The sequence below is a fragment of the Pelobates fuscus genome, chromosome 12 (assembly GCF_036172605.1).
Source record: "Pelobates fuscus isolate aPelFus1 chromosome 12, aPelFus1.pri, whole genome shotgun sequence".
Classification (NCBI taxonomy): Eukaryota; Metazoa; Chordata; class Amphibia; order Anura; family Pelobatidae; genus Pelobates; species Pelobates fuscus.
The window spans coordinates 139,323,161-139,350,683 of record NC_086328.1 but is presented as its reverse complement, the minus strand read 5'-3'; the positions used below and the strand labels follow the sequence as shown (position 1 = coordinate 139,350,683).

Below are 27,523 nucleotides of genomic sequence, written 5' to 3'. Positions count from 1 at the left end.
CCCAGAGCAAATATTATTAGCATTTATTTGATACATGGATCTTACCCTATGCAGCTTAGAAAGTTACTTTGAATTCCCAACAAGTCAGAGTTTAGTAAATAGGCCTGTCAGTGTGTTTAGTGAGTTAATTGCTTTGTTTTTCCCTGTTTTTGAGACAGACACACACACACATAGACGATAGATTTTGCGTAAGATCATATCGGACCACATTTCCCATAATTCCCTTGGGCCTGCCAGTGGTAAGTTTCGTGGTTTCTTATCAGTTCATGCAGACTGCAGGAAGAGAGAGTTTGTGTGTGCGTGCGTATGTGTGATTTTATTATGTAGTCAGGTTGTTAGTTTGTATCTGTCGTCATAGTTGTGTGTGTGTGTGTATCTGCAGGGTCCGTGTATCTGCAGACTGCATGACACCAAAGGAACCATTATGGGACAGGCGTCCAGGGTTCGTTGTGCCAAATGCCATCTCCTAGTGACCTGTCTCTTTATTATGGTAACCGGATCACTTTTACTTGCTACAACTTCTATTTATAGACTGGCTGGGCATTGTGGGTAATGTAGTATACAAACATGCGGCGGGAAGGTTGGTCATTATTCATATATACTGGATTAGTGAGAATGTTTTAAAGTGAATTCAGACTGAATTTTGTGTAATCCAAAATAGCTGAGCTGGTAGAATAGCAATTGGAGAATATTTCTAGTTTGTCTATTTTGACCTTAAAGGGATACTCCAGATACTATAACAACTTAATCTAAATGAAGTAGTTATGGTGCCAGGAGTCCCCCAGCGCACTCTTACCTTAAGGGGTTAAACCATTATTGTATTGTTCTTTTCCGTTTCTTTTTTTATCAATGGGTTGCTATATATTGCCTTATATATATTGCGCGTTATAGGATTCAGTGAATGTTATTTATAATCATTTTTATGATATACGGCCTTTCTGCTCTGTTTTCCCTCCAGCTACTGGCATTTGGAGGTTGCTTTCTGACGGTAATCACTAGGTTTGGGGGTCATTTCACTACCCTGACTTCGCCCTCGCCCGCTGACAGCCCAACCAGAGGAATACAAAATGCCAGTAAGACCTATAGATCGCATTGTTTATATTCCTGTTTCACGTGTTGTATACATCCCCAGTATTTTTAATATTATTTATTTTTATATTTAACGGATATGTGTTTGTGATTTCGGAAATTCTAAACTAAATGTAAAAATACACAATGCTGCTTACCGCTGTCCTTCCACTGGGTGCGTCCAACTTAGCTCCTTTTCAATCATTGTTCTAAACCACAGGTAGGCCACCTTCAACGACTACATCTCCCTTGATGCTTTGCCATCATTGTGGCTATAAGCATTATGGGAGATGTAGTTTACAACATCTTGCGTCCCACGGTTGTCTATCCTGCTATAAACTTTACTCCTTGCAGCTGTCAGTCAGCAGAGACAGACAAAAATAGAGAAAGTGATACCTAAACATTGTGGGAGATGTACCAAAGTCTCCTTTTTGAGTGGTTTCAAAATCTGGGCCATTTACTTAAAAACTGTCTGAAAAGCAGCGTTCTTCTTTGTACATTCCAGCTGATCTATGCACCACTGTACTCTTACCCTACTAACTAAGAATAATAGGAGAGATTTATCAAATAGTCACTAATACTTGGCACATTTTCTGGGATGTTTTTGTCTGCCATGAATGATCAGGTCTGACTGTATTTTACACTATTTATTACTTTTCTATGTTTTTTCCTTTGAGATCCTTTTTGTGTAGCGGACTCAGCCTATATGTAATTCTATCTTCTTTACACCAGAAGAGTATCCGATCTTGTAGTGTTCTCTAGCGTCTCTTTTCTTGGTGAAGGAAGTGGATACTCACAGAATATTCAGACTGTATTCCTTTCTTGTCGAGGTGCATAAATCTGTTGGAATGGTGAATTTTTTCAGATTTTATTTAAAATATTTACATAAATTGGAAGATGTTTTAACCCCGTTCCCCCCCCCCAAAAAAAAACTTTGATAAATCTCCATAATTGTGTAAATATTCTAACTCACTTTCCACACAAGAGAAAATTGGAGTATGAGAACTTCAGAAAATACAAAAATGTTTGTAATCCCAATAGCAATAATATTAATATGTGGAGTACGCTAAACAGAAAGTCATGCTACGGACAATACATTGTAATAAATAGTGAAAATATTGCCATAAATGATCGTTTAAACCAGGAAAGACTCACATCAAAGACTGATTATTCGTCAACACTTTGCTAGATCTCACCTGTTTATGTTTCTCATCTTCATTTGCAAGCTATGCCTCGGCTGGGCCACCACTCCAATGGATTGTTATGTAAATTTCTAAATCTTTAATATATATTTAAACAAACAGAGAACCATTTGCAAACAATAGGTTAAAACAAGACATCGGTGATTTTCAATGTTTTATTTTGATGTGTAATTTCTGGAGAACATGGCTGCTCCCCTATAATGAATTACAATAAACATGCCATAAACGAGCTATATGTGTATCTCTATATATTGGTGATCCCTTAGAAGGGGAGAATACACACGTTGTGGTGGGGACATGCTGTGTAGCAGAGTTTCTCAGAACCCTAACGGGCCTTTTGAGCTGTCTGTAGATTGCTGTTACAGATGTGGTTTGCCCAGGAAGTGCCTGACCAACAGATTAACAATCCCCCCCCTCCCAGTTCTGCTTTTACAAAGGCAAGTACCGTATCTTCGTATTCACAAGTGGTTGTCTGTTTAGGGTGGGTTGTAAAAAATAAAGCCCAGTCCTACTCTGTCAATGGCTATTATTATTGTTATAATAAAACAACCACATTATTTATTATTTTTAGCAATTTATCGAAATATTAACTAGATAATAAAAAAATGTCAATGTATATTTACAGAATGAACCCAATCTTGGGTGCGGTGTTTCTGGGAAATCATATCAGCACACGTTGGGACCGATGTAATGAACACGTAGATATTATTATATTAGAATTCATCCTTGCACCATGACCCTATTATATACATAACATATGGCTAGAATTTAAAATGGTTTATTGCACAGTTCAGGTTCTGGTCGTTTATCTGGCAGTTACATTAATCATTTCTGGTGAATTAGACTGCTGCTGGGTGAAACAGTTTAAACAACATGTAGTGTAAACCCTGTTGTGGTTATGGTGCTTGGAGTGCCTACAAAGATACCGTAACAGGGATTGAAACTTGATTAATGACCATACAATGGACACCATTCACTAGCCGGGTAGGAAACTACAAAAGTCATATATGTCAATGGTCAGTGAATCAGAGGCCAGGATTCTGGAAATTAGAAAGTACGAGAATCCATGCAGAAGCCAATTTATGTGCGAGTTTATGTGCGACCAATACCTCAGTCTGTCTATGACCTCAGTCAATGTTTTAAATGTGAGGGCTAAGTAATTATGGAATAAATTGCAAGCGTTATTAGTTATTAGTTACTATATCATACGTAACATTGACCCAGTTAAAGAAGATTGTTACAGTGTAAAGTAAGATAATATGTATTATAGTCTTGATGCACAACTTTCACAAGCAAAACAATTGTTAGTATGGCTAAAAAAGTATTTAATATTTATCACTTTTTCTTTAATTTTCCTTCAAGAGTTATCACTGTAAGTCTCCACCTTACACTAATGGACCCCATGTTCTTCTTTGTAGTGGTGGTGTATGGTGGAATTGTCTGTTCCTTCCTCTTCCTCAGCATTCTTCTCAGTTTTGTCTCAGTACTACGAGAGTCACAGCAGCTCATGGTGATTGTAAGTACAAACAATGAGACCAGTCATTTAGAGATAGTCTTGGTGAGTAAATTGTAACTGTAACAGGAACGTAAGTGGATAGTGACCCAGCAAGTTAGATATATAATACCTTGGCTAACTCACCAGGTTCACTGAGTACAAGTATAAGGTCCTTCATCTTCTTCATGTTCTTAAAATGCAAGCAGCAAGATTGAAGATTGTCTCAATGAAAGAATAGCAAGAACTATTAAAAACAACACAAAACAACCAAGCCAACAGGCAATTAAACATGCAACGAGCCCATGAGACGCCACGGCCTGCCCACGGCGGCAGTCCCACACCGCTACATACAAATAAAGGAAACACAAACAGTACACAGCACTGAGACGCAGGACAGGTTGTGTCATGCGTACCATACGATGTATAACAATTGTCAAGCAGTGTGTGATGAACCGTGTATAATACACTCCAAGTATTATGTATTAAACGTGCAATATCAAGCTGTATTACATACCAGGATGCATCATTACTAATCCTGAAACCCCTACCCCATCCCTTTTTCTTATTTCTGTATCCCATCCCATTCCCTTGAAAATGTTGCCAATAAAAACTTTGAATTTAAAAAACAAAACAACACAAAACTGATTGGCTAGCCAGTGAGACATTGTTGAGTGAGAACAGAAGTAGACAAAAGAATTGTGCCCATAACCTCGAGCTACACCAAAAGAGAGAGGTGGAAAAGAGAAGGAGGTGTCAGAGAAGCAGGCAAAAAAAGAGTGTAAAACCTTAAAAAAAGAACGCCACATACACCAAGGTTATGGACCAAGGCTGTGCTGTGGTGGTCTGTCATGTCAGAAGAAGCAGAGATATTGAGAAGGAATAGAAGAGTGAGCAAAAGATTTGGTGTCAGTCAACTCAATGGTCAGTTTGTATTGAGTAGTTTCAGTAAAGAGGCTGAACACCAGATTGGAGAAGGTCAAGTAGGAAGTCATAATCCAGGAGATTGGTCAGTTTGGAATGAATGAGATATTTTAGGAACTTAGAGGCAAAAGGAAATGAGGAAATGGGATGGTGGACGGTAGGTGTTTTAAATGTTAGTGGGGAAGGAAGGTTTCTGATATTTCTTGCCATACTTGGTTGGTTATCTTTTTAGTAAAGTACAATGAATAGCTAGAAGTTGATATTACAGTCTTTGTTCCTTTCCCAAAGGGAAACTACCATTTCTCAGAATGTTCACCATTGAATAACAGATTTAACAATCACACATACATTGCATTAACATTTATTTTAACAGGTATTCCTAACACTGCATTGTCTTACTAACTAAAAAATGAAAAAGCAGATATATTAATCTTTTAAACCTCACCTCGCTGGCCCCTGAATTGCCACCCCACACCCCTGGCTGAGATCATCAAGACTGATGATCTCAGCCAATCCAATGTTTCCACGTAGTGAAGCATTACAAGGCTAGTGCACATGCATGACAAATCCGGAAGACAGCCACTAGAGGTGTGTTTAACCCTGCAATTTAAACATTCCTGCAAAACAAAGTTAAAACGACAGAGGAACGCCACCCAGACGTTTTGATTGAGATGAGGTACATGGAGGAGGACTATTCAAGGGAGGGGTAAAGCTAAGGAGTTCAGTTTTAGAAAGATTCATTTCAGAAAATGGGAAGCCATTCAGTTAGGAATGGAAAAGAGACAGTTTGTGATGTGTTCCAGGAGGGCAGGAGAGAGGTCGCGGGGAGAGGTAAATGTAAATAAATACAGCAGATAGACGGTATTGAAAATGAAGAGTTAATTAGGTAAGAGCGAGTGGCAGTGTAAATGGAGAATAAAAGAGATCAAGAACAGAGCCTTGAGGAACACCAGCTGAGACGGGAAATGCGGAGGAGGAGAAGGAGACACTAAAAGGCATTCAAAAATATACAGTGAAAACCAGGAAAATACAGTGTCATGGAATCCAAGGTTGTAGAGGCTTGGAACCAGTAGAGAATAGTCAACAACATTAAAGTTTTTAGTTACTTTGGTAATGACAGTTTCAGTAAAATGGATTGGAAAACAGATTGAAGAGGGTCCATGGGGGAGTAAGTATTGAGAAAGTAAGATGGACGGGTAAACACAAGCCGCCCAAGTAGCTTAGAAGTTAAGGTAAGTAGTGATATGGGACGATAGTGAATAGTAGAAGCAGTGTCAAAAAGCTTTTTTAGGATGGGATTAATGGTTGCGTGTTTGAGGGAAGAGGGGAAGATGTCAGAAAACATTGTAAATACGCATTAGGGGTGGGATCAGACATAGGGAAAGAGATTGAATAAGATGAGAGCGGAATAGATCGAGAGGACATGTGGTGGGTCGAAAGAATAGAACTTTAGAGACTTATTGTTCACAGAAAAGGGGTAAGGAGTTAAGAAGAGTGGAAGAAGGAACAGAAAGAACTAAATGGAAGCTAACTATTGGAGCGGAGGAGGAATGAGGGAAGATTGCACTCCTAATTTGGTTAATCTTGTTAGCAACGTGACATGAGAAATCACTAGCTGTGAGGTTATTAAATGGTGGGGTTGCATTTGGGCAGTGAAGGCGTTAAAGCTATGAAAAATGTGTTCAGGATCATGATTGTAGCAGAGAGGTAGTATAATCCACAGTATCTTCGCTGGGTAACAGGAACAGCATAAAATAATCCAGGCAAATAAATACAGCATACTATAATCCCGGTAGCGTTGTAAGAATCCTTCCTTCCCAAGAACTAGACGACACATAGGCTGGGAGTCAACGGAGCTTTTAATCACAGGTCACAGTATTTATGGAACTGTCCAGGTTGTTCAGTTCCCCATGTAGTCCCCTACTGACATTACAGGGGTTGTACACTAGGGGACTACATGGGGAACTGAACAACCTGGACATTTCTCCCATCATGCACTGCTGTACGAGAGGGATACTCCCACTAGAATATACAGTTAAGTGGATTATCCCTCCGTGCAGCAGAACCAATATTTTACATGAAAATGCATAACTTTAACATTATTCACTTTATTTAAACAAATGGACGTTCGGTAGATAGCTGGGGTCTGAGCGCATATTTCGTGAAAGTACTGCTCAGATCCCAGCATAACTAACCGAACGCCGCACAAAACACACATTATTTATAAGTTACATTCAAACTATCGATTGAACGTATGGGAACAAACTACTGAAGGACCGGGGCTCCCGAATGGCTTGGAAGTCCAGCGGTATTCGTGCTGTCGAGTAGCCGATTTTAGTTCCAGGCGCTCGATGACCAAATACCGCTGGGCTAACAAAGGATCCAAGATGGCTGACCGCCGTGTGGTCGGTAGCCGAACGGCGGCCACCTAGAATCTCTCTAATTACCGATTGCAACAATGTTTCAATATTTATTGGGAGCCACACGACCTCCTGTGTGTGGTCTCCCATTCGGTAGTTTGTTTGTTTCACGAACAGTGATGAAATTCACTGTTCGTGAAACTACTGTATGAATGCTGGTGGCTTTCATGCCGCCAGCATACGAATGCTGTTGTTCGCATGAAATACATATACCTTAATACACTTGGTTCTAACAACCTTAACCCCTTAAGGACCAAATTTCTGGAATAAAAAGGAATCATGACGTGTCACACACGTCATGTGTCCTTAAGGGGTTAAAGCTATAGAAACACATTTAGACAAATACAGTTTTAAGTGGCTAGTTTTGCCACAATGATAGTAGGAGGAGATGAAATAGGTTAAATACTCTTGTTTGGCAAAGTATAGTAATGTAGCATGGATTTATAATGTAGGAAGTCAAGCAATGGTTGTACTATGACAGCCCCTAGATGGTGCATTTGTTTCCAGAACCAAGTCAAACTCAGTTCTTGATATTCAACCCCCTCACACACTGCATGAGAACATTGAATGTTTAATCAATGTGTCCCATGGAGAAGAATGGCCACAGCTCTATGTGGTAAAAACAAATATTCTGGGGCACTACATAGAGTTCCTTTTAACTTCACTATGCATTATGTCCATATTTTCGCACAGATGAAATGACTACTTATTAGGTAGGATCAGTTGTATATCACAATGCATTAGGAATGCTTATTTCTATATTATGAGTCACATGCTAGAATATCAATATGAGATGGAGAAATATATGGATATACAAAGTATCACTAAGATTTCTCATGTAGTATTCACTTTAACCACCAGGTGTCAGAAGCATTCATGAATTAAGCCAGCCTCTGTCAATGAGCTGTCAAGGGACACTTAGGGCATCAATACAATGTTAACGTATTTGATAGTTTTTGTTTTTTAATCAATATGCTGTATTATTTTCATGCTCAATTTTTTAAATTTGTGAGTCAAAAAAAATGTTTTGCAGTGCGATTGGAATAATGAGTATGAAGCTTTATTTAATGCGATTGGAATAGTGAGTATGAAGCTTTATTTAATGCGATTGGAATAATGAGTATGAAGCTTTATTTAATGCGATTGGAATAGTGAGTATGAAGCTTTATTTAATGCTATTGGAATAGTGAGTATGAAGCTTTATTTAATGCGATTGGAATAGTGAGTATGAAGCTTTATTTAATGCGATTGGAATAGTGAGTATGAAGCTTTATTTAATGCGATTGGAATAGTGAGTATGAAGCTTTATTTAATGCGATTGGAATAGTGAGTATGAAGCTTTATTTAATGCGATTGGAATAGTGAGTATGAAGCTTTATTTAATGCGATTGGAATAGTGAGCATGAAGATTTATTTAATGCGATAGGAATAGTGAGTATGAAGCTTTATTTAATGTGATTGGAATAGTGAGTATGAAGCTTTATTTAATGCGATTGGAATAGTGAGTATGAAGCTTTATTTAATGCGATTGGAATAGTGAGTATGAAGCTTTATTTAATGCGATTGGAATAGTGAGTATGAAGCTTTATTTAATGCGATTGGAATAGTGAGTATGAAGCTTTATTTAATGCGATTGGAATAGTGAGTATGAAGCTTTATTTAATGCGATTGGAATAGTGAGCATGAAGATTTATTTAATGCGATAGGAATAGTGAGTATGAAGCTTTATTTAATGCGATTGGAATAGTGAGTATGAAGCTTTATTTAATGCGATTGGAATAGTGAGTATGAAGCTTTATTTAATGCGATTGGAATAGTGAGTATGAAGCTTTATTTAATGCGATTGGAATAGTGAGTATGAAGTTTTATTTAATGCGATTGGAATAGTGAGTATGACGTTTTATTTAATGCGATTGGAATAGTGAGTATGAAGCTTTATTTAATGCGATTGGAATAGTGAGTATGAAGCTTTATTTAATGCGATTGGAATAGTGAGTATGAAGCTTTCTTTAATGCGATTGGAATAGTGAGTATGAAGCTTTATTTAATGCGATTGGAATAGTGAGCATGAAGATTTATTTAATGCGATAGGAATAGTGAGTATGAAGCTTTATTTAATGCGATTGGAATAGTGAGTATGAAGCTTTATTTAATGCGATTGGAATAGTGAGTATGAAGCTTTATTTAATGCGATTGGAATAGTGAGTATGAAGCTTTATTTAATGCGATTGGAATAGTGAGTATGAAGTTTTATTTAATGTGATTGGAATAGTGAGTATGACGTTTTATTTAATGCGATTGGAATAGTGAGTATGAAGCTTTATTTAATGCGATTGGAATAGTGAGCATGAAGATTTATTTAATGCGATAGGAATAGTGAGTATGAAGCTTTATTTAATGCGATTGGAATAGTGAGTATGAAGCTTTATTTAATGCGATTGGAATAGTGAGTATGAAGCTTTATTTAATGCGATTGGAATAGTGAGCATGAAGTTTTATTTAATGCGATTGGAATAGTGAGTATGAAGCTTTATTTAATGCGATTGGAATAGTGAGCATGAAGTTTTATTTAATGCGATTGGAATAGTGAGTATGAAGCTTTATTTAATGCGATTGGAATAGTGAGCATGAAGTTTTATTTAATGCGATTGGAATAGTGAGTATGAAGCTTTATTTAATGCGATTGGAATAGTGAGCATGAAGTTTTATTTAATGCGATTGGAATAGTGAGTATGAAGCTTTATTTAATGCGATTGGAATAGTGAGCATGAAGTTTTATTTAATGCGATTGGAATAGTGAGTATGAAGCTTTATTTATTGCGATTGGAATAGTGAGTATGAAGCTTTATTTAATGCGATTGGAATAGTGAGTATGAAGCTTTATTTAATGCGATTGGAATAGTGAGTATGAAGCTTTATTTAATGCGATTGGAATAGTGAGTATGGAGCTTTATTTAATGCGATTGGAATAGTGAGTATGAAGCTTTATTTAATGCGATTGGAATTGTGAGTATGAAGTTTTATTTAAAGGAACACTATAGTCCCCTAAATTACTTTAGCTAAATAAAACAGTTTTAGTGTATAGATCATTCCCCTGCAATTTCACTGCTCAATTCACTGTCATTTAGGAGTTAAATCACTTTGTTTCTGTTTATGCAGCCCTAGCCACACCTCCCCTGGCTATGATTGACAGAGCCTGCATGAAAAAAAAAAACTGGTTTCACTTTCAAACAGATGTAATTTACCTTAAATAATTGTATCTCAATCTCTAAATTGAACTTTAATCACATACAGGAGGCTCTTGCAGGGTCTAGCAAGCTATTAACATAGCCGGGGATAAGACAATCTTAATTAAACAGAACTTGCAATAAAGAAAGCCTAAATAGGGCTCTCTTTACAGGAAGTGTTTATGGAAGGCTGTGCAAGTCACATGCAGGGAGGTGTGACTAGGGTTCATAAACAAAGGGATTTAACTCCTAAATGGCAGAGGGTTGAGCAGTGAGGCTGCAGGGGCATGTTCTATACACCAAAACTGCTTCATTAAGCTAAAGTTGTTCAGGTGACTATAGTGTCCCTTTAATGCGATTGAAATAGTGAGCATGAAGCTTTATTTAATGCGATTGGAATAGTGAGCATGAAGTTTTATTTAATGCGAGTGGAATAGTGAGCATGAAGTTTTATTTAATGCGATTGGAATAGTGAGCATGAAGTTTTATTTAATGCGATTGGAATAGTGAGCATGAAGTTTTATTTAATGCGATTGGAATAGTGAGCATGAAGTTTTATTTAATGCGATAGGAATAGTGAGTATGAAGCTTTATTTAATGCGATTGGAATAGTGAGCATGAAGCTTTATTTAATGCGATTGGAATAGTGAGTATGAAGCTTTATTTAATGCGATTGGAATAGTGAGTATGAAGCTTTATTTAATGCGATTGGAATAGTGAGCATGAAGTTTTATTTAATGCGATTGGAATAGTGAGTATGAAGTTTTATTTAATGCGATTGGAATAGTGAGTATGAAGCTTTATTTAATGCGATTGGAATAGTGAGCATGAAGTTTTATTTAATGCGATTGGAATAGTGAGTATGAAGCTTTATTTAATGCGATTGGAATAGTGAGTATGAAGCTTTATTTAATGCGATTGGAATAGTGAGTATGAAGCTTTATTTAATGCGATTGGAATAGTGAGTATGAAGCTTTATTTAATGCGATTGGAATAGTGAGTATGAAGTTTTATTAATGCGATTGGAATAGTGAGTATGAAGCTTTATTTAATGCGATTGGAATAGTGAGTATGAAGTTTTATTTAATGCGATTGGAATAGTGAGTATGAAGTTTTATTTAATGCGATTGGAATAGTGAGCATGAAGTTTTATTTAATGCGATTGGAATAGTGAGTATGAAGCTTTATTTAATGCGATTGGAATAGTGAGTATGAAGTTTTATTTAATGCGATTGGAATAGTGAGCATGAAGTTTTATTTAATGCGATTGGAATAGTGAGTATGAAGCTTTATTTAATGCGATTGGAATAGTGAGCATGAAGTTTTATTTAATGCGATTGGAATAGTGAGTATGAAGCTTTATTTAATGCGATTGGAATAGTGAGTATGAAGTTTTATTTAATGCGATTGGAATAGTGAGTATGACGTTTTATTTAATGCGATTGGAATAGTGAGTATGAAGTTTTATTTAATGCGATTGGAATAGTGAGTATGAAGTTTTATTTAATGCGATTGGAATATTGAGTATGAAGCTTTATTTAATGCGATTGGAATAGTGAGTATGAAGCTTTATTTAATGCGATTGGAATAGTGAGTATGAAGCTTTATTTAATGCGATTGGAATAGTGAGTATGAAGCTTTATTTAATGCGATTGGAATAGTGAGTATGAAGCTTTATTTAATGCGATTGGAATAGTGAGCATGAAGTTTTATTAATGCGATTGGAATAGTGAGTATGAAGCTTTATTTAATGCGATTGGAATAGTGAGTATGAAGTTTTATTTAATGCGATTGGAATAGTGAGTATGAAGTTTTATTTAATGCGATTGGAATAGTGAGTATGAAGATTTATTTATTGCGATTGGAATAGTGAGTATGAAGCTTTATTTAATGCGATTGGAATAGTGAGCATGAAGCTTTATTTAATGCGATTGGAATAGTGAGTATGAAGCTTTATTTAATGCGATTGGAATAGTGAGCATGAAGATTTATTTAATGCGATTGGAATAGTGAGCATGAAGTTTTATTTAATGCGATTGGAATAGTGAGTATGAAGCTTTATTTAATGCGATTGGAATAGTGAGTATGAAGTTTTATTTAATGCGATTGGAATAGTGAGTATGAAGTTTTATTTAATGCGATTGGAATAGTGAGTATGAAGCTTTATTTAATGCGATTGGAATAGTGAGCATGAAGTTTTATTTAATGCGATTGGAATAGTGAGTATGAAGCTTTATTTAATGCGATTGGAATAGTGAGTATGAAGTTTTATTTAATGCGATTGGAATAGTGAGCATGAAGCTTTATTTAATGTGATTGGAATAGTGAGCATGAAGATTTATTTAATGCGATTGGAATAGTGAGTATGAAGCTTTATTTAATGCGATTGGAATAGCGAGTATGAAGTTTTATTTAATGTGATTGGAATAGTGAGTATGAAGTTTTATTTAATGCGATTGGAATAGTGAGCATGAAGTTTTATTTAATGCGATTGGAATAGTGAGTATGAAGCTTTATTTAATGCGATTGGAATAGCGAGTATGAAGTTTTATTTAATGTGATTGGAATAGTGAGTATGAAGATTTATTTAATGCGATTGGAATAGTGAGTATGAAGCTTTATTTAATGCGATTTAAATAGTGAGCATGAAGCTTTATTTAATGCGATTGGAATAGTGAGTATGAAGCTTTATTTAATGCGATTGGAATAGTGAGTATGAAGCTTTATTTAATGCGATTGGAATAGTGAGTATGAAGATTTATTTAATGCGATTGGAATAGTGAGCATGAAGTTTTATTTAATGCGATTGGAATAGTGAGCATGAAGTTTTATTTAATGCGATTGGAATAGTGAGTATGAAGCTTTATTTAATGCGATTGGAATAGTGAGTATGAAGCTTTATTTAATGCGATTGGAATAGTGAGCATGAAGCTTTATTTAATGTGATTGGAATAGTGAGCATGACGTTTTATTGAATGCGATTGGAATAGTGAGTATGAAGCTTTATTTAATGCGATTGGAATAGTGAGTATGAAGTTTTATTTAATGCGATTGGAATATTGAGTATGAAGCTTTATTTAATGCGATTGGAATAGTGAGTATGAAGTTTTATTTAATGCGATTGGAATAGTGAGCATGAAGTTTTATTTAATGCGATTGGAATAGTGAGTATGAAGCTTTATTTAATGCGATTGGAATAGTGAGCATGAAGCTTTATTTAATGCGATTGGAATAGTGAGCATGAAGCTTTATTTAATGCGATTGGAATAGTGAGCATGAAGATTTATTTAATGCGATTGGAATAGTGAGTATGAAGCTTTATTTAATGCGATTGGAATAGTGAGTATGAAGCTTTATTTAATGCGATTGGAATAGTGAGCATGAAGATTTATTTAATGCGATTGGAATAGTGAGCATGAAGCTTTATTTAATGCGATTGGAATAGTGAGCATGAAGATTTATTTAATGCGATTGGAATAGTGAGTATGAAGTTTTATTTAATGCGATTGGAATAGTGAGTATGAAGCTTTATTTAATGCGATTGGAATAGTGAGCATGAAGATTTATTTAATGCGATTGGAATAGTGAGTATAAAGCTTTATTTAATGCGATTGGAATAGTGAGTATGAAGTTTTATTTAATGCGATTGGAATAGTGAGTATGACGTTTTATTTAATGCGATTGGAATAGTGAGTATGAAGCTTTATTTAATGCGATTGGAATAGTGAGCATGAAGCTTTATTTAATGCGATTGGAATAGTGAGCATGAAGATTTATTTAATGATTACAACGGGCCCCATATATATATAAATAGTTTAAGAGCATATCTAACAATAATTTTTGTATTTCTAATAGTAGTGTTCATTTAAGTGTTTGATGATAAAGAATATGAAAATTGACAGTAAGCCTTGCTATCACTTCAATAAGTTAATATTTTCTATCTCCTATTAGTTAACGTGTGGCTGGGATCTATATTTATAGAAGTAATGTTGTTAATGACTAAGTTATTGATACATGTCCATTGTCTATAAATAATAAACATCCCATGAAGAAGTGGCTGGTGTGCTCTATTGTGTACACATATGGTCATTACGAGTTCCACTGTTTGCTTGACGTGCCCTTCTGTTCTGCAGGCCCTGGTGGTGTTCGGAATCCTGCTCTGCTCGTTGGTGGCTGGAATGACTTGGACACACGAATCTCAGGACGAGGTAACAGATTGTGACCTGCACTGTGTTCGGTTTATTCATTTATATATAACTGCACACCGAACTGCAAAATGTAGAGAAAAAACCCTCACATTTTAGCCTGTTTTAGCCCAAGTTGAATACATTTACATTAGTCTTTTTCTAATAGTAACCTGTTAAAAAACTGAATTTAGTTGGGGGTATTTGCGGGATAGAAGTTGTAATAACACCATGCCTGAATTGAGCTTTTAATATAATGCCTAGTGTCTCAGCTCATCACCTGGAGAGGTCTGTGACATGAACAAGGCTTGGCTGAGGACTGTCATTGTAAAACGTAATCTGCATGATCCATGCCTGAAGGGGTTAAAACACAAAGTAATGTATTGTGTATAACCGGCTCATTACTTCTAATGCATTTATAACGTAGTTACTGTTGTGGCTATTCCTGCACAGAGCTAACCAATGCCTATATATCATTCCACGTTCTGTTAATGCCCTTAACTTCGTGTTTGGTGATTGATGATGGAATTAACAGTCAGTTAGGCAGTATGAAAGCCCTTTTTTTTTATTAATTTCTCAGGAACGTAAGGCAGAACAGGTTTAGGGCCTCAGGAGTGTCACAATGCTACCTGCTACACAAAGAGTCAGGATAAACCCTAGCCCAAAGCTGTTGGACGACAGAGGATTTACGTCAGAGAAGACGTCCACATTCAGCATATCTTATTAGCAGCAAGCTTCAAACAGTGTGAGCAAAGTCCAATGGAAATGCTTCCTGTCCAACAACTATCACAGTGCTCTATATATCTTACAGCTGATCTGTCACTAGTGGGACACTTAAAGGAACAGTATCGGCACCATAACAACTTCAATATCTTGTAAAACTGTATTCTCTCAAATGTCCATGAAACATCACATTGCTTTTACATAGCATTTATACATTGTGCAAAAATATGAATGAGATCAGCCCTTATGATTGACAGCTGCAGTGAGGGAAAAAAGTATTGGATCCCCTGCTGATTTTGAGCGTTTGCCCACTGACAGTCTATAATTTTAATGGTAGGTGTATTTTAACAGCGAGAGACAGAATAACCAAATAAATTCCAGAAAAACGCACGTAAAAAAAAACACTTTAAGAAAATAAGAACAATGGACGCAATGGTATTCTTAGTCTTTCCAGCTTTTTATCCCATCTGGCTGATAGTTACAGAAACGTTGGCTCCAGGCAGGACTGAGCCTCGAGTTACTCTGCCCTTACAGGTCCTTGCAGTGCATCCTGGGTGGGCTAATAAAACGGAATGTTCAGGGGGATTCGCATCATTACGTGGGAAAGCCTTTTATCGTATTATTTTAAATTGGTGGTTTTTGCATGTTTATTGTATTATCTATAGAATGTGATCAAAAAGAGTTGCCCCCATTTCAATAGGTCAGATTCCACACGTTATGCTGCATGTTACTCTGTCACTTGTTTCTGTTAAATCGCTCTTTCTGTGTTTTGTAGCCCACGACGTCATGTTTATTGATCTGTTTTACTATCGCATCTTTCTTTTTCTATTAAAAATTATAAAACCAGAGGAAAATATATTCCCATCCTGACAAATCCATCCAAAGGGAATATTGGGACTATAGATACCAGCCTCACCTGAGACTTTATAAGAGCCTAGATTCTATGGTGCTCAGGTACCCAGACACTATACCTTCACCAATGACAATTGGAGTCATGTGTACGGTACGTGGCACAGACCAGGGCTATCCTGCGGCACAAACCAGGGCTATCCTGCGGCACAAACCAGGGCTATCCTGCGGCACAAACCAGGGCTATCCTGCGGCACAAACCAGGGCTATCCTGCGGCACAAACCAGGGCTATCCTGCGGCACAAACCAGGGCTATCCTGTATCCAACACCCTGATAGATAGAAATAACAAGAGAAATGGCAATCGTTGTTCACACATATTGCCTCTGATTCATTCTGCAATCTACGTTGCCCAGATTGTAAAACCGAGGAATGGAGTAACATTACTGAACATTCTCTGCTACTGAAAATGATACATATAGGATGTTTCCTGGAAATACAGCTCTGCATATCAAAATTACCAACTAATGTGCGTACACACGTATGTGCTTAGCTCACATTAGTCTGTAAGCGGACAGTCTTTGTATTGATTGTTGGCTTCATGGGGTGATTAATAAATCTCTATGGATAAAGCCTACTGATTAGTCACATTCTGCATGGGCACAGTGGGGGGGAGGGAGGGACTGTGGAGATGACCTCTCTCCATCTTGGCTCCCTCTCAGTGACAGGACTAGTGTAGGGAGGGCACTGTTGCAAGGGATTTTTTAGGGCCTCTCCTAAAACGCAAGGGTGGCTGTATGGTACATCCTCAGCTATCTCACAATAATGCTTTGCCAGCTGGGAATCTACCATTTGTCCATCCTTGCAGGGCGTATCTGTCAGCAATGACTGTGTGCTTGAATGTTTTTGTATGGAGTATGTGCATGAATGTAGGTGTGCATTTGGGTGTAGTGTTGGCATATGAATGCAGGGGTGTGTTTGTGTGAAGTGTTGTTGTTTGATTACAGGGGTGTGTTTGGGTGTAGTGTTGGCGTTTGCAGGGGTGTGTTTGGGTGTAGCGTAGTTGTTTGATTACAGGGGTGTGTTTGGGTGTAGTGTTGGCGTTTGATTACAGTGGTGTGTTTGGGTGTAGTGTTGGCGTTTGATTACAGGGGTGTGTTTGGGTGTAGTGTTGGTTTTTGATTACAGGGGTGTGTTTGGGTGTAGTGTTGTCGTTGGATTGCAGGGGTGTCTTTGGGTGTAGTGTTGTCATTTGCAGGGGTGTGTTTGGGGCGTTTGATTGCAGGGGTGTGTTTGGGTGTAGCGTAGTTGTTTGATTGCAGGGGTGTGTTTGGGTATAGTGTTGTCGTTGGATTGCAGGGGTGTCTTTGGGTGTAGTGTTGTCATTTGCAGGGGTGTGTTTGGGGCGTTTGATTGCAGGGGTGTGTTTGGGATTAGTGTTGGCGTTTGATTGCAGGGGTGTGTTTGGGTGTAGTGTTGTTGTTTGATTACAGGGGTGTGTTTGGGTGTAATGTTGGTGTTTGATTACAAGGGTGTGTTTGGGTGTAATGTTGTCGTTTGCAGGGGTGTGTTTGGGTGTAGTGTTGGCGTTTGCAGGGGTGTGTTTGGGTGTAGTGTTGGCGTTTGATTGCAGGGGTGTGTTTGGGTGTAGTGTTGTTGTTTGCAGGGGTGTGTTTGGGTGTAGCGTAGTTTGATTGATGGGGTGTGTTTGGGTATAGTGTTGTCGTTGGATTGCAGGGGTGTCTTTGGGTGTAGTGTTGTCGTTTGCAGTGGTGTGTTTGGGGCGTTTGATTATAGTGGTGTGTTTGGGGCGTTTGATTACAGTGGTGTGTTTGGGATTAGTGTTGGTGTTTGATTACAAGGGTGTGTTTGGGTGTACTGTTGTCGTTTGCAGGGGTGTGTTTGGGTGTAGTGTTGGCGTTTGATTGCAGGGGTGTGTTTGGGTGTAATGTTGGTGTTTGATTACAGGGGTGTGTTTGGGTGTAGTGTTGGCGTTTGATTACAGGGGTGTCTTTGGGTGTAGTGTTGTTGTTTGCAGGGGTGTGTTTGGGTGTAGCGTAGTTTGATTGCAGGGGTGTGTTTGGGTATAGTGTTGTCGTTGGATTGCAGGGGTGTCTTTGGGTGTAGTGTTGTCGTTTGCAGTGGTGTGTTTGGGGCGTTTGATTACAGTGGTGTGTTTGGGGCGTTTGATTACAGTGGTGTGTTTGGGTGTAGTGTTGGCGTTTGATTACAGGGGTGTGTTTGGGTGTAGTGTTGGCGTTTGATTACAGGGGTGTGTTTGGGTGTAGTGTTGGCGTTTGATTACAGTGGTGTGTTTGGGTGTAGTGTTGGCGTTTGATTACAGGGGTGTGTTTGGGTGTAATGTTGGTGTTTGATTGCAGTGGTGTGTTTGGGTGTAGTATTGACGTTTGAATGCAGGGGTGCGTTTGGGTGTAGTAATGGCATTTGCTCAAATTAATGCACATATAAAAAATACACTGCCAAACACACACACACATACTGACACACACACTGCTGCACAAACACAGATACACATAAATACAGACATACAGATACACACTGCCACACAAACACAGATAACACACACACTGACACACAGATACGCAAACATACTGAAACACAGATACACATGCACACTGTTACACTAACACTTCACCCAAACACACCACTGCAATCAAACACCAACACTACACCCAAACACACATACATATACATACTGCCACACAAACATAGATAACACACACATATACACACACTGACACACATATACACATGCACACTGTCCACTAACACAGATACACATACATACTGACATACATATACACACTACCACATAAACACAGATAAACAGACACATATGCACACAGACACACTGATAAACATACACAGTACCACATAAACACAGATGAACATACACATATACACACTAGCACATAGGTACACATACACACAGACACACAAACACAGATAAACACACACATATACACACACTGACACACAGATACACATACACACTGACACACGGATACACATCCACACTGTCACACAAACACAGATGAACACACACATACACCTTTTGGGTGCAGGAGGGTGGCTTCCTTGGGGTCCTTTGACTGCAGTAAGTACTGTCTGAGGTTGATGGGAGTCTGTGCCCAGCTCCCTGTTTTCTCTCTGTGTTTTCCTGCTCTCCCTCCCACGCAGCGCTGCGTACAATGGGTGGAAGTGACCTCACTTCCGCCTAGCACCAACCTGCAGACTGATCAGGGGCCCAGTCCAGTGTTCTATTAAAGGTTCGATGCGTCAAACCTAACCTGTGATCAAAGAACCTCACCGGGTGGACCAAACTATGAAGTCCACCTGATGGGCCCACCCCAGCTTGAGGGCCTGGTGGAGCCACACCAGTGGTAGTTCCACAATTGCTCCCTGTCAATCACTGTTATAAGCTCTGACATTTTTTCAGAAAGGTTTTTATTTCTCCTCTGCCTGGAATGGACTAGATTGTAATGTAAATTGCTAAATATTTAACATATATTTGGATTTTTAAAATGTTTAATCCATACCTCACCTCAGGCTCACAATCCCCCATTCTCCGTTTACTCAAATTGGGCAGACTAGATGGGCCGAATGGTTCTTATCTGCCGTCACATTCTATGTTTCCATGTTTCCATGGTCAAGCCCTGGAGGCTGAATCTCCTAGATTAGCACTTCTGCAGGATACTCTCCTTTACACACCGTCCTAAAAAATACAACAAACTACAGACAAATGTTTGTACACTTTGAAATTCAACAATTTCATAGATCACTCCCAGAGAAGAAAATGTACATAGACAAGTAACTGACTTTGAAAAACACAAGGGTCACTTACAAAATAATCCTGCCCGCTTATGTCAAATTCTGATTCCACCAACACATCCCACACTCCCCTCTATTTATAGAAAAAGGGAAGGATGATTTTGGGACAGTTTTTGTCTGATAAACAAAGATAATGTTCATACTTCTTCACCAATCTACTATCAGTTCTGGCATCCACTAAACAAACTATAAGTTTGTATCTAGGTGCCTTATCTCATGCATTTAATCTCCCCAGATATATTCGATAAATGTTTGAGATGTTAGAGAGGTCAGGATCAAGCTTCACATTAGGTGAGAATGTCTGATCATGGATCCATGATGGCAGAAAGTTCATGCGATGTTGCTTCCTCATCTCCAAATCCCTGCCCTCCGGATCCAATCCATAGCTCCTAGTTTGCAACAGAGGTTGAAATAAATTTAAGAACTGGGTCCATGGAGGCTATGACAGCTGTCCTTCCAGAGGCTTTATGAAATTGTATGGCTTCTCTGTTTTGGATATGTATCAAAACTGGACATGAACTAAACACACAAGACTGCCCTCTTATGTACTTCTTCCAAAACCAATATAGGGATTGCATGCTGAACAAAACACTGGGATACCAAGCTCTCCTACCACATCCCCTATGTTATTTTCTCCACCCCAATATTCCCTAAATTTTTCTTTCTAATTCTCCTTTATTCAATTCTTTTCTCTCCCTCTCTTCTCTTCAATCTCTTTTTTAATGTGCATGAATTACCAAACACGTGTCTATTAACTGAACCGAGTGTAAGCTCACAGGACCCCACCAGTATGGGTTAGTTAGAAGAGAACCAAACATTGTTTTATATTCTGGCATATTTGGAGATATGCTGTCTACGTGCTACCTTAATGTGGTGTCTATAATGATCCCCAAAAGATCTCTATTTAATATAAAATGCTGGGGTGTACTCTACACATTGCTGATCCAGAACTGTTAGTAATTGGAGTGTATAGCGACCTAAAGCTCCCATGTGGCTTACAAACGTATACATCAGGTGTGTGGCTTTGAGGCGTTTGCAGGCCCGAATTGATGCCAAGATTTGGTAGTTGAAATATTGATAGCTGATTTTCAGAAGCTGAGAACTTCAGTTTGGTGGGTGGAGGGTCTTTTCACTGTTCCTATTTACTGCTGAGTTTGTTTATGCGAATTAGGGCATTGTACATTAATAAAAGGAAAATGGATCCCAATCTCTTGTTATTTATCGCTCTTCAATAAATGTAATTGGATTTACTGACCCTTAGCAACTAAGTTGATCATTGTGCTTTCCAATATGTTTGCGTTTTATGTTGCGTGTTGAGGTAACAGCACTTTTTGCATATATATTTTTTGTTTTGGTTTTTTTCCAGGTGAAGGCTTCATACCTCGATGTTTATGATGGACTCTATGACCAGGTTGTCAGAGATACATTTGAAGGCCATAGAACACATCTTATGAGCATACATGAAAAAGTGAGTACCATGCGTGACGTGACAAACTATGAACATTTAATAATATTAGGTCAATATACTAGCAGGCCCACTAATGTGTGGAGAGTCTTACGGCTTACTCTTTCCTAGTTCCAATGCTGTGGGAAGATCAGTTGGCCTCAGACATTTGGTGTGAACAATCTGCTGTGCAAGAACATGACAGAGAGTCAGGTAAGTGGTTTGAACTCCATGTAAAACGCCCAGGTGTTATCTAAACCCGTAACCTATAGCTAATTGTTGTCCATCAGACAGTCCACGCATGTGGCAAAGCCTTTAATGTTTTTCTCTCACTTCAACCTGCTTGTACAGTTCATAGGTTTCATTATATTACACACATTATTTACTTATTAACACTTTTATTTCTAACATGGAGGTCATTTCTAACTGTGGCCTCAATCCCATAGTGTTCTCTTTTCTAGTAGTAGCTCACCCACATAGACGTGAGAATGTACTCAGATCCATTTACAGCTGTTATAGAGATCCAACAGTAAACTGAGAATTATAGTGATGCATAGTAACTTAAAGGGACACTCCAAACAACATAACCACTAGAGCACGCAGTAAGAAGTCAAGCCTATAAGCTCTAGGGCTTCGGTTAGCTTTACTGACATGCAGGGATGACACATTAACTGAGAGGATCTGCTTAGAGGTCTCACCCAAAGAGTTCCTCTCTGTTCCGCCAGGCTTAGCTCAGTGTTGGAGGTGGCCACATGCAGCCAGCACGCCAAGGTAAGTTGCCAAATCATACTTTTTGACTACTTACACTGTGTGCACCAGGACACTCCTAGCACCATAACCAGCAGGCTGGTGCTTGGAGTGTTCCTTTAAACCCAGAATATAAGAGGATGTTTATCACATTACACCAAACATTTAGGGTATCATTTACACTAACCATAGAATTATATATTGTTGGACAAACCTGTATCTTTGGTTCTGTTTTTTAAATTGGTAAACTTGTTTTTAAGCAGGCACACCCTACCACATTATCCCATATGGAGACCCATAGGATTGGCATTATGCATTTCTAGTATATGTTGGGGTGGGTACCGGTATTGACAGTCATTTATTAGTTGGTCTCAAACCCAGGAATTATGTTAGTCCGTTTACTGTCTGTTGTTGTCTTTCTAAATTCTTCCAACTCGTACCTCCCACAGGACTGTGTGCTGGTTATCTCAGCTGCATTGAATACTCATTGGAACTATGTTAAAATAGTGCTGCTCCTCTCCTTAATAATTACGGTAAGTGTTAAATGTACTGGTATTGATAAATGTCACACACAGCAATTTTAGAGGGGACTGCCATGCTACATCTGTATGTCTGGATGTGATGTGTATAAATTCAAAATCCAAAAAGTATCTGTGTGTCAAGGCAAAGGCAAGAATACTCTGATTAGAAAAAAACTATTTGGACATATCAGTCTAATATTGTGTAGGTCTCGCTCATGCTGCCAATACAGCTCTGATGCATCGAATCATGGAATCTACACAACCTCTGAACGTGTCCTGTGGTACGGGGCACCAAGACATTAGCAGCAGATCCCTTAAGTCCTGCAAGTTGCGAGATGAGGCCTCCATGGATCGTATTTGTTGTTCCAGCACATCCCACATATGTTCAATCAGGTTAAGATCTGGAGAATGTGGAGGGCAAGGCAACACCTTGAACTCTTTGTCATGTTCCTCAAACCATTCCTGAACAATTTTTGCAGTGTGGCAGGGTGCGTTATCCTGCTGAAAGAGGCCTCTGCCATCAGGGAACACCATTGCCATGAAGGGGTGTACGTGGTCTGGAACAATCTCTAGGTAGGTGGTACATGTCAAATATTTCCATGAATGCCAGGACCCACGTTTTTCCAGCCGAAAATTGTCCAGAGCATAACACTGCCTCAGCCAGCCAGGTAAATGACACACATGCACCCAGCCATGCACCTGATCTAAAAGAAAGCATGATTCATCATGATTCAACCACGTGGGTTCAATTGCACGAAATGGAGGCCACCCAGGAGAGCATTCATTAGTTGTTTCCCTTGTGGTTTCACACTTGTTAACGGATGGTTCTAACGTTCTAATGAGCTGTTGGGGTGGTCCTCATTCGGTTACCGAAGCAGTGAGTTCCAAGGGAATTGTAGAGTTCAAAACGGGAATAGTATGAGTGATGGGGTATTCCTTCACAAACACAAATATATATACAGGGAGTGCAGAATTATTAGGCAAATGAGTATTTTGACCACATCATCCTCTTTATGCATGTTGTCTTACTCCAAGCTGTATAGGCTCGAAAGCCTACTACCAATTAAGCATATTAGGTGATGTGCATCTCTGTAATGAGAAGGGGTGTGGTCTAATGACATCAACACCCTATATCAGGTGTGCATAATTATTAGGCAACTTCCTTTCCTTTGGCAAAATGGGTCAAAAGAAGGACTTGACAGGCTCAGAAAAGTCAAAAATAGTGAGATATCTTGCAGAGGGATGCAGCACTCTTAAAATTGCAAAGCTTCTGAAGCGTGATCATCGAACAATCAAGCGTTTCATTCAAAATAGTCAACAGGGTCGCAAGAAGCGTGTGGAAAAACCAAGGCGCAAAATAACTGCCCATGAACTGAGAAAAGTCAAGCGTGCAGCTGCCAAGATGCCACTTGCCACCAGTTTGGCCATATTTCAGAGCTGCAACATCACTGGAGTGCCCAAAAGCACAAGGTGTGCAATACTCAGAGACATGGCCAAGGTAAGAAAGGCTGAAAGACGACCACCACTGAACAAGACACACAAGCTGAAACGTCAAGACTGGGCCAAGAAATATCTCAAGACTGATTTTTCTAAGGTTTTATGGACTGATGAAATGAGAGTGAGTCTTGATGGGCCAGATGGATGGGCCCGTGGCTGGATTGGTAAAGGGCAGAGAGCTCCAGTCCGACTCAGACGCCAGCAAGGTGGAGGTGGAGTACTGGTTTGGGCTGGTATCATCAAAGATGAGCTTGTGGGGCCTTTTCGGGTTGAGGATGGAGTGAAGCTCAACTCCCAGTCCTACTGCCAGTTTCTGGAAGACACCTTCTTTAAGCAGTGGTACAGGAAGAAGTCTGCATCCTTCAATAAAAACATGATTTTCATGCAGGACAATGCTCCATCACGCGCGTCCAAGTACTCCACAGCGTGGCTGGCAAGAAAGGGTATAAAAGAAGAAAATCTAATGACATGGCCTCCTTGTTCACCTGATCTGAAACCCATTGAGAACCTGTGGTCCATCATCAAATGTGAGATTTACAAGGAGGGAAAACAGTATACCTCTCTGAACAGTGTCTGGGAGGCTGTGGTTGCTTCTGCACGCAATGTTGATGGTGAACAGATCAAAACACTGACAGAATCCATGGATGGCAGGCTTTTGAGTGTCCTTGCAAAGAAAGGTGGCTATATTGGTCACTGATTTGTTTTTGTTTTGTTTTTGAATGTCAGAAATGTATATTTGTGAATGTTGAGATGTTATATTGGTTTCACTGGTAAAAATAAATCATTTAAATGGGTATATATTTGTTTTTTGTTAAGTTGCCTAATAATTATGCACAGTAATAGTCACCTGCACACACAGATATCCCCCTAAAATAGCTAAAACTAAAAACAAACTAAAAACTACTTCCAAAAATATTCAGCTTTGATATTAATGAGTTTTTTGGGTTCATTGAGAACATGGTTGTTGTTCAATAATAAAATTAATCCTCAAAAATACAACTTGCCTAATAATTCTGCACTCCCTGTATATATATTCCTTCACAGTGAGAAGACGCCAGCGTCCATAGGAAAGCATTGAGAATGCTTTCCTATGGACAGGCTGAATGCGCACGCTGCTCGTGCCGCTCATGCGCATTCAGCGGATGACGGGAAAAGAAGGAGGAGAGTCCCCAGTGCCGAGGGAGCCCGGCGTGAGGGGGACCCAGAGGGTGGGGGGGACCTAGAGACCATATAGTGCCAGGAAAACGAGTATTTTTTTTGGCACTATAGTGGTTCTTTAATAGCTCTTCAAATACTTTCATAGTCACAAAAGTTAAGCTCACAGGGCTATAATTTCCAGGCAGAGATTTTGAACTTATGAACTTTTATGACCAAGTCTTAAGAACGGAACCCGGTCTGTGAGTGAGGAGTGCCTGTATAGTGATAGGCTCTTCTAATGCCCTTTCACAGAATCTAACTCCTACCCGATAGAATGGTATTTTGTCGGGTCAGATATTCGGATCAGATTCAGTCAATATTTCAATTTTGAGCGTTCAGTTTTCAGCATTCTGTTGCATATTTTAAGTGCTTGGTTCGACTGATGTTAGGATTATATTTTTATTATTTATTGAATTATTAAAATGTATTTCTTTATTCATTTGATTTAGTGGCTGTCCCCTATCCATATATCACACCAAGGTCAGAACAGCCAAAATTCAGGCAACAATTGTAATTCTTTTTACACCATATGCGCAAGTCTAATGTATATATGTTAGCAGAAAGGCAACTGTTATAATAGAATTACTATATAATATTGGAGTTCCAGTAAGGGAAACAAGTATTTGTGTATTTTTAACAAACTGTGGAGAATAGTGTGGAGCGTTTTGTGTTTATGTATTTGTGAAACACCAGTTATTGATATGTTGTTAATGCCAATTGCTTGAAAAGTTATGTAAACTTGGATATTGAGTATAGGTTTGCTGAAGGAGACATAATTAGAGCTTGCAATGTATCAGACCAGCCTGATTGCATTGTCTGGAATACACGGCTACAAATAAGGAGAAGAGAGACAATAAATTGGGAATAGATGAGAGAATCCCAATACAAAAATATGATAAAACGCAAAACCCGTATAACAGAAATAGTAAATTACAACCTGGAAAAGCAATGTGGATTTCAATCACATAAAGTACATAGGAATCTAGTAAAAGAAGTAGAAATAATACGTAGCGTCATACAGTGTATATATATTATATATTCACCCAGAAGAGTTTAGGTAGAACACTCACAACCGCAGAAAAGTCAGGCTCATCACCCTCGTGGGGTATATATCCGATCAGAAAAGCTTCTATGCTGAATCTATATATGGAAGAGTGGCCACGAAGGGGAAATATTGTTAAAACAAATATACCATTTATTGCATCGCACTTAAAAACGTATAGTAGAAATGAGCATATCTCCACTTCCTTTGGTAATTCAGGAGAAACACAGGAAGTGGAGATACGACAAAACGCGGTGCTGCGCAAATTTGGAAATTAAATCAATGCATTTTGAGCGTTCGTTGTCTTTTCCAACCTCGATTACTATGTAACTGTGTGGAAGGATCTGAGAGAGGAGATACCTGTAAAACAGCAATGTAATTTAAAGATCTGACTAACTAGCTGATCTGTGTATTCTATTTATATTGCAGGTTTATGGAATGCTCCTTTCCTCCTTCCTCTACATATCCTTCCCAAGAGGCACAACATGGGGTCGCAGAGGTGAATATAGCTTGACCAATGGTTTTAGTGGCTCCCGAATCCTTTTTCCCGCAACTGCTCTCACTCACTTGCTTCCCCACCAATCTACAAAGTGACGTGTTCTTTATCATGTCTGACGTGGTCCGCCAGCTGCCTTTTTGTCAGGGAATTATTAAAATAAATTATCACCCAGTTACAATGTGTCTTAACGTGTTATAGTAAGATATTTTACATGAATTAATCATATGAAGAAAGAAAGCTTCTACGGAACCAGTTTCTATTTCTATCTATTAAATTCCCTGTACTTGGACCCATTCTCTTATAATATTTTTATTAGTGATATTGCAGAAGGTCTTGATGGTAAGGTGTGTCTTTTTGCGGATGATACTAAGATATGTAACAGGGTTGATGTTCCAGGAGGGATAAGCCAAATGGCAAATGATTTAGGTAAACTAGAAAAATGGTCAGAGTTGTGGCAACTGACATTTAATGTGGATAAGTGCAAGATAATGCATCTTGGACGTAAAAACCCAAGGGCATCTGAGGAAAGGGATTTAGGGGTGATTATTTCTGATGGCTGAAAGGTAGGCAGACAATGTAATAGAGCAGCAGGAAATGCTAGCAGAATGTTTGGTTGTGTAGGGAGAGGTATTAGCA

General features: G+C 38.7%; 1 protein-coding gene across 1 annotated transcript; it reads left to right on the top strand.

Moving 5' to 3' along the window:
• Nucleotides 1–378: 378 nt before the first annotated feature.
• Nucleotides 379–27,157, top strand: TSPAN32 (tetraspanin 32). Its single transcript, XM_063437433.1, has 8 exons — nucleotides 379–490; nucleotides 959–1,073; nucleotides 3,689–3,786; nucleotides 14,467–14,541; nucleotides 21,307–21,408; nucleotides 21,517–21,597; nucleotides 22,581–22,664; nucleotides 26,818–27,157. The coding sequence occupies exons 1-8, from the start codon at nucleotides 425–427 to the stop codon at nucleotides 26,980–26,982; spliced, it is 786 nt and encodes a 261-aa protein (XP_063293503.1). The 5' UTR covers nucleotides 379–424; the 3' UTR covers nucleotides 26,983–27,157.
• Nucleotides 27,158–27,523: the final 366 nt, after the last annotated feature.

Excerpts from the sequence above, each read along its gene's own strand:
- TSPAN32 (XM_063437433.1), top strand. The coding sequence starts at position 425 with ATGGGACAGGCGTCCAGGGTTCGTTGTGCCAAATGCCATCTCCTAGTG. Across the intron at positions 3,787-14,466 it reads CACAGCAGCTCATGGTGATT|GCCCTGGTGGTGTTCGGAAT; the intron begins GTAAGTACAAAC and ends TCTGTTCTGCAG. Across the intron at positions 22,665-26,817 it reads TCCTCTCCTTAATAATTACG|GTTTATGGAATGCTCCTTTC; the intron begins GTAAGTGTTAAA and ends TTTATATTGCAG.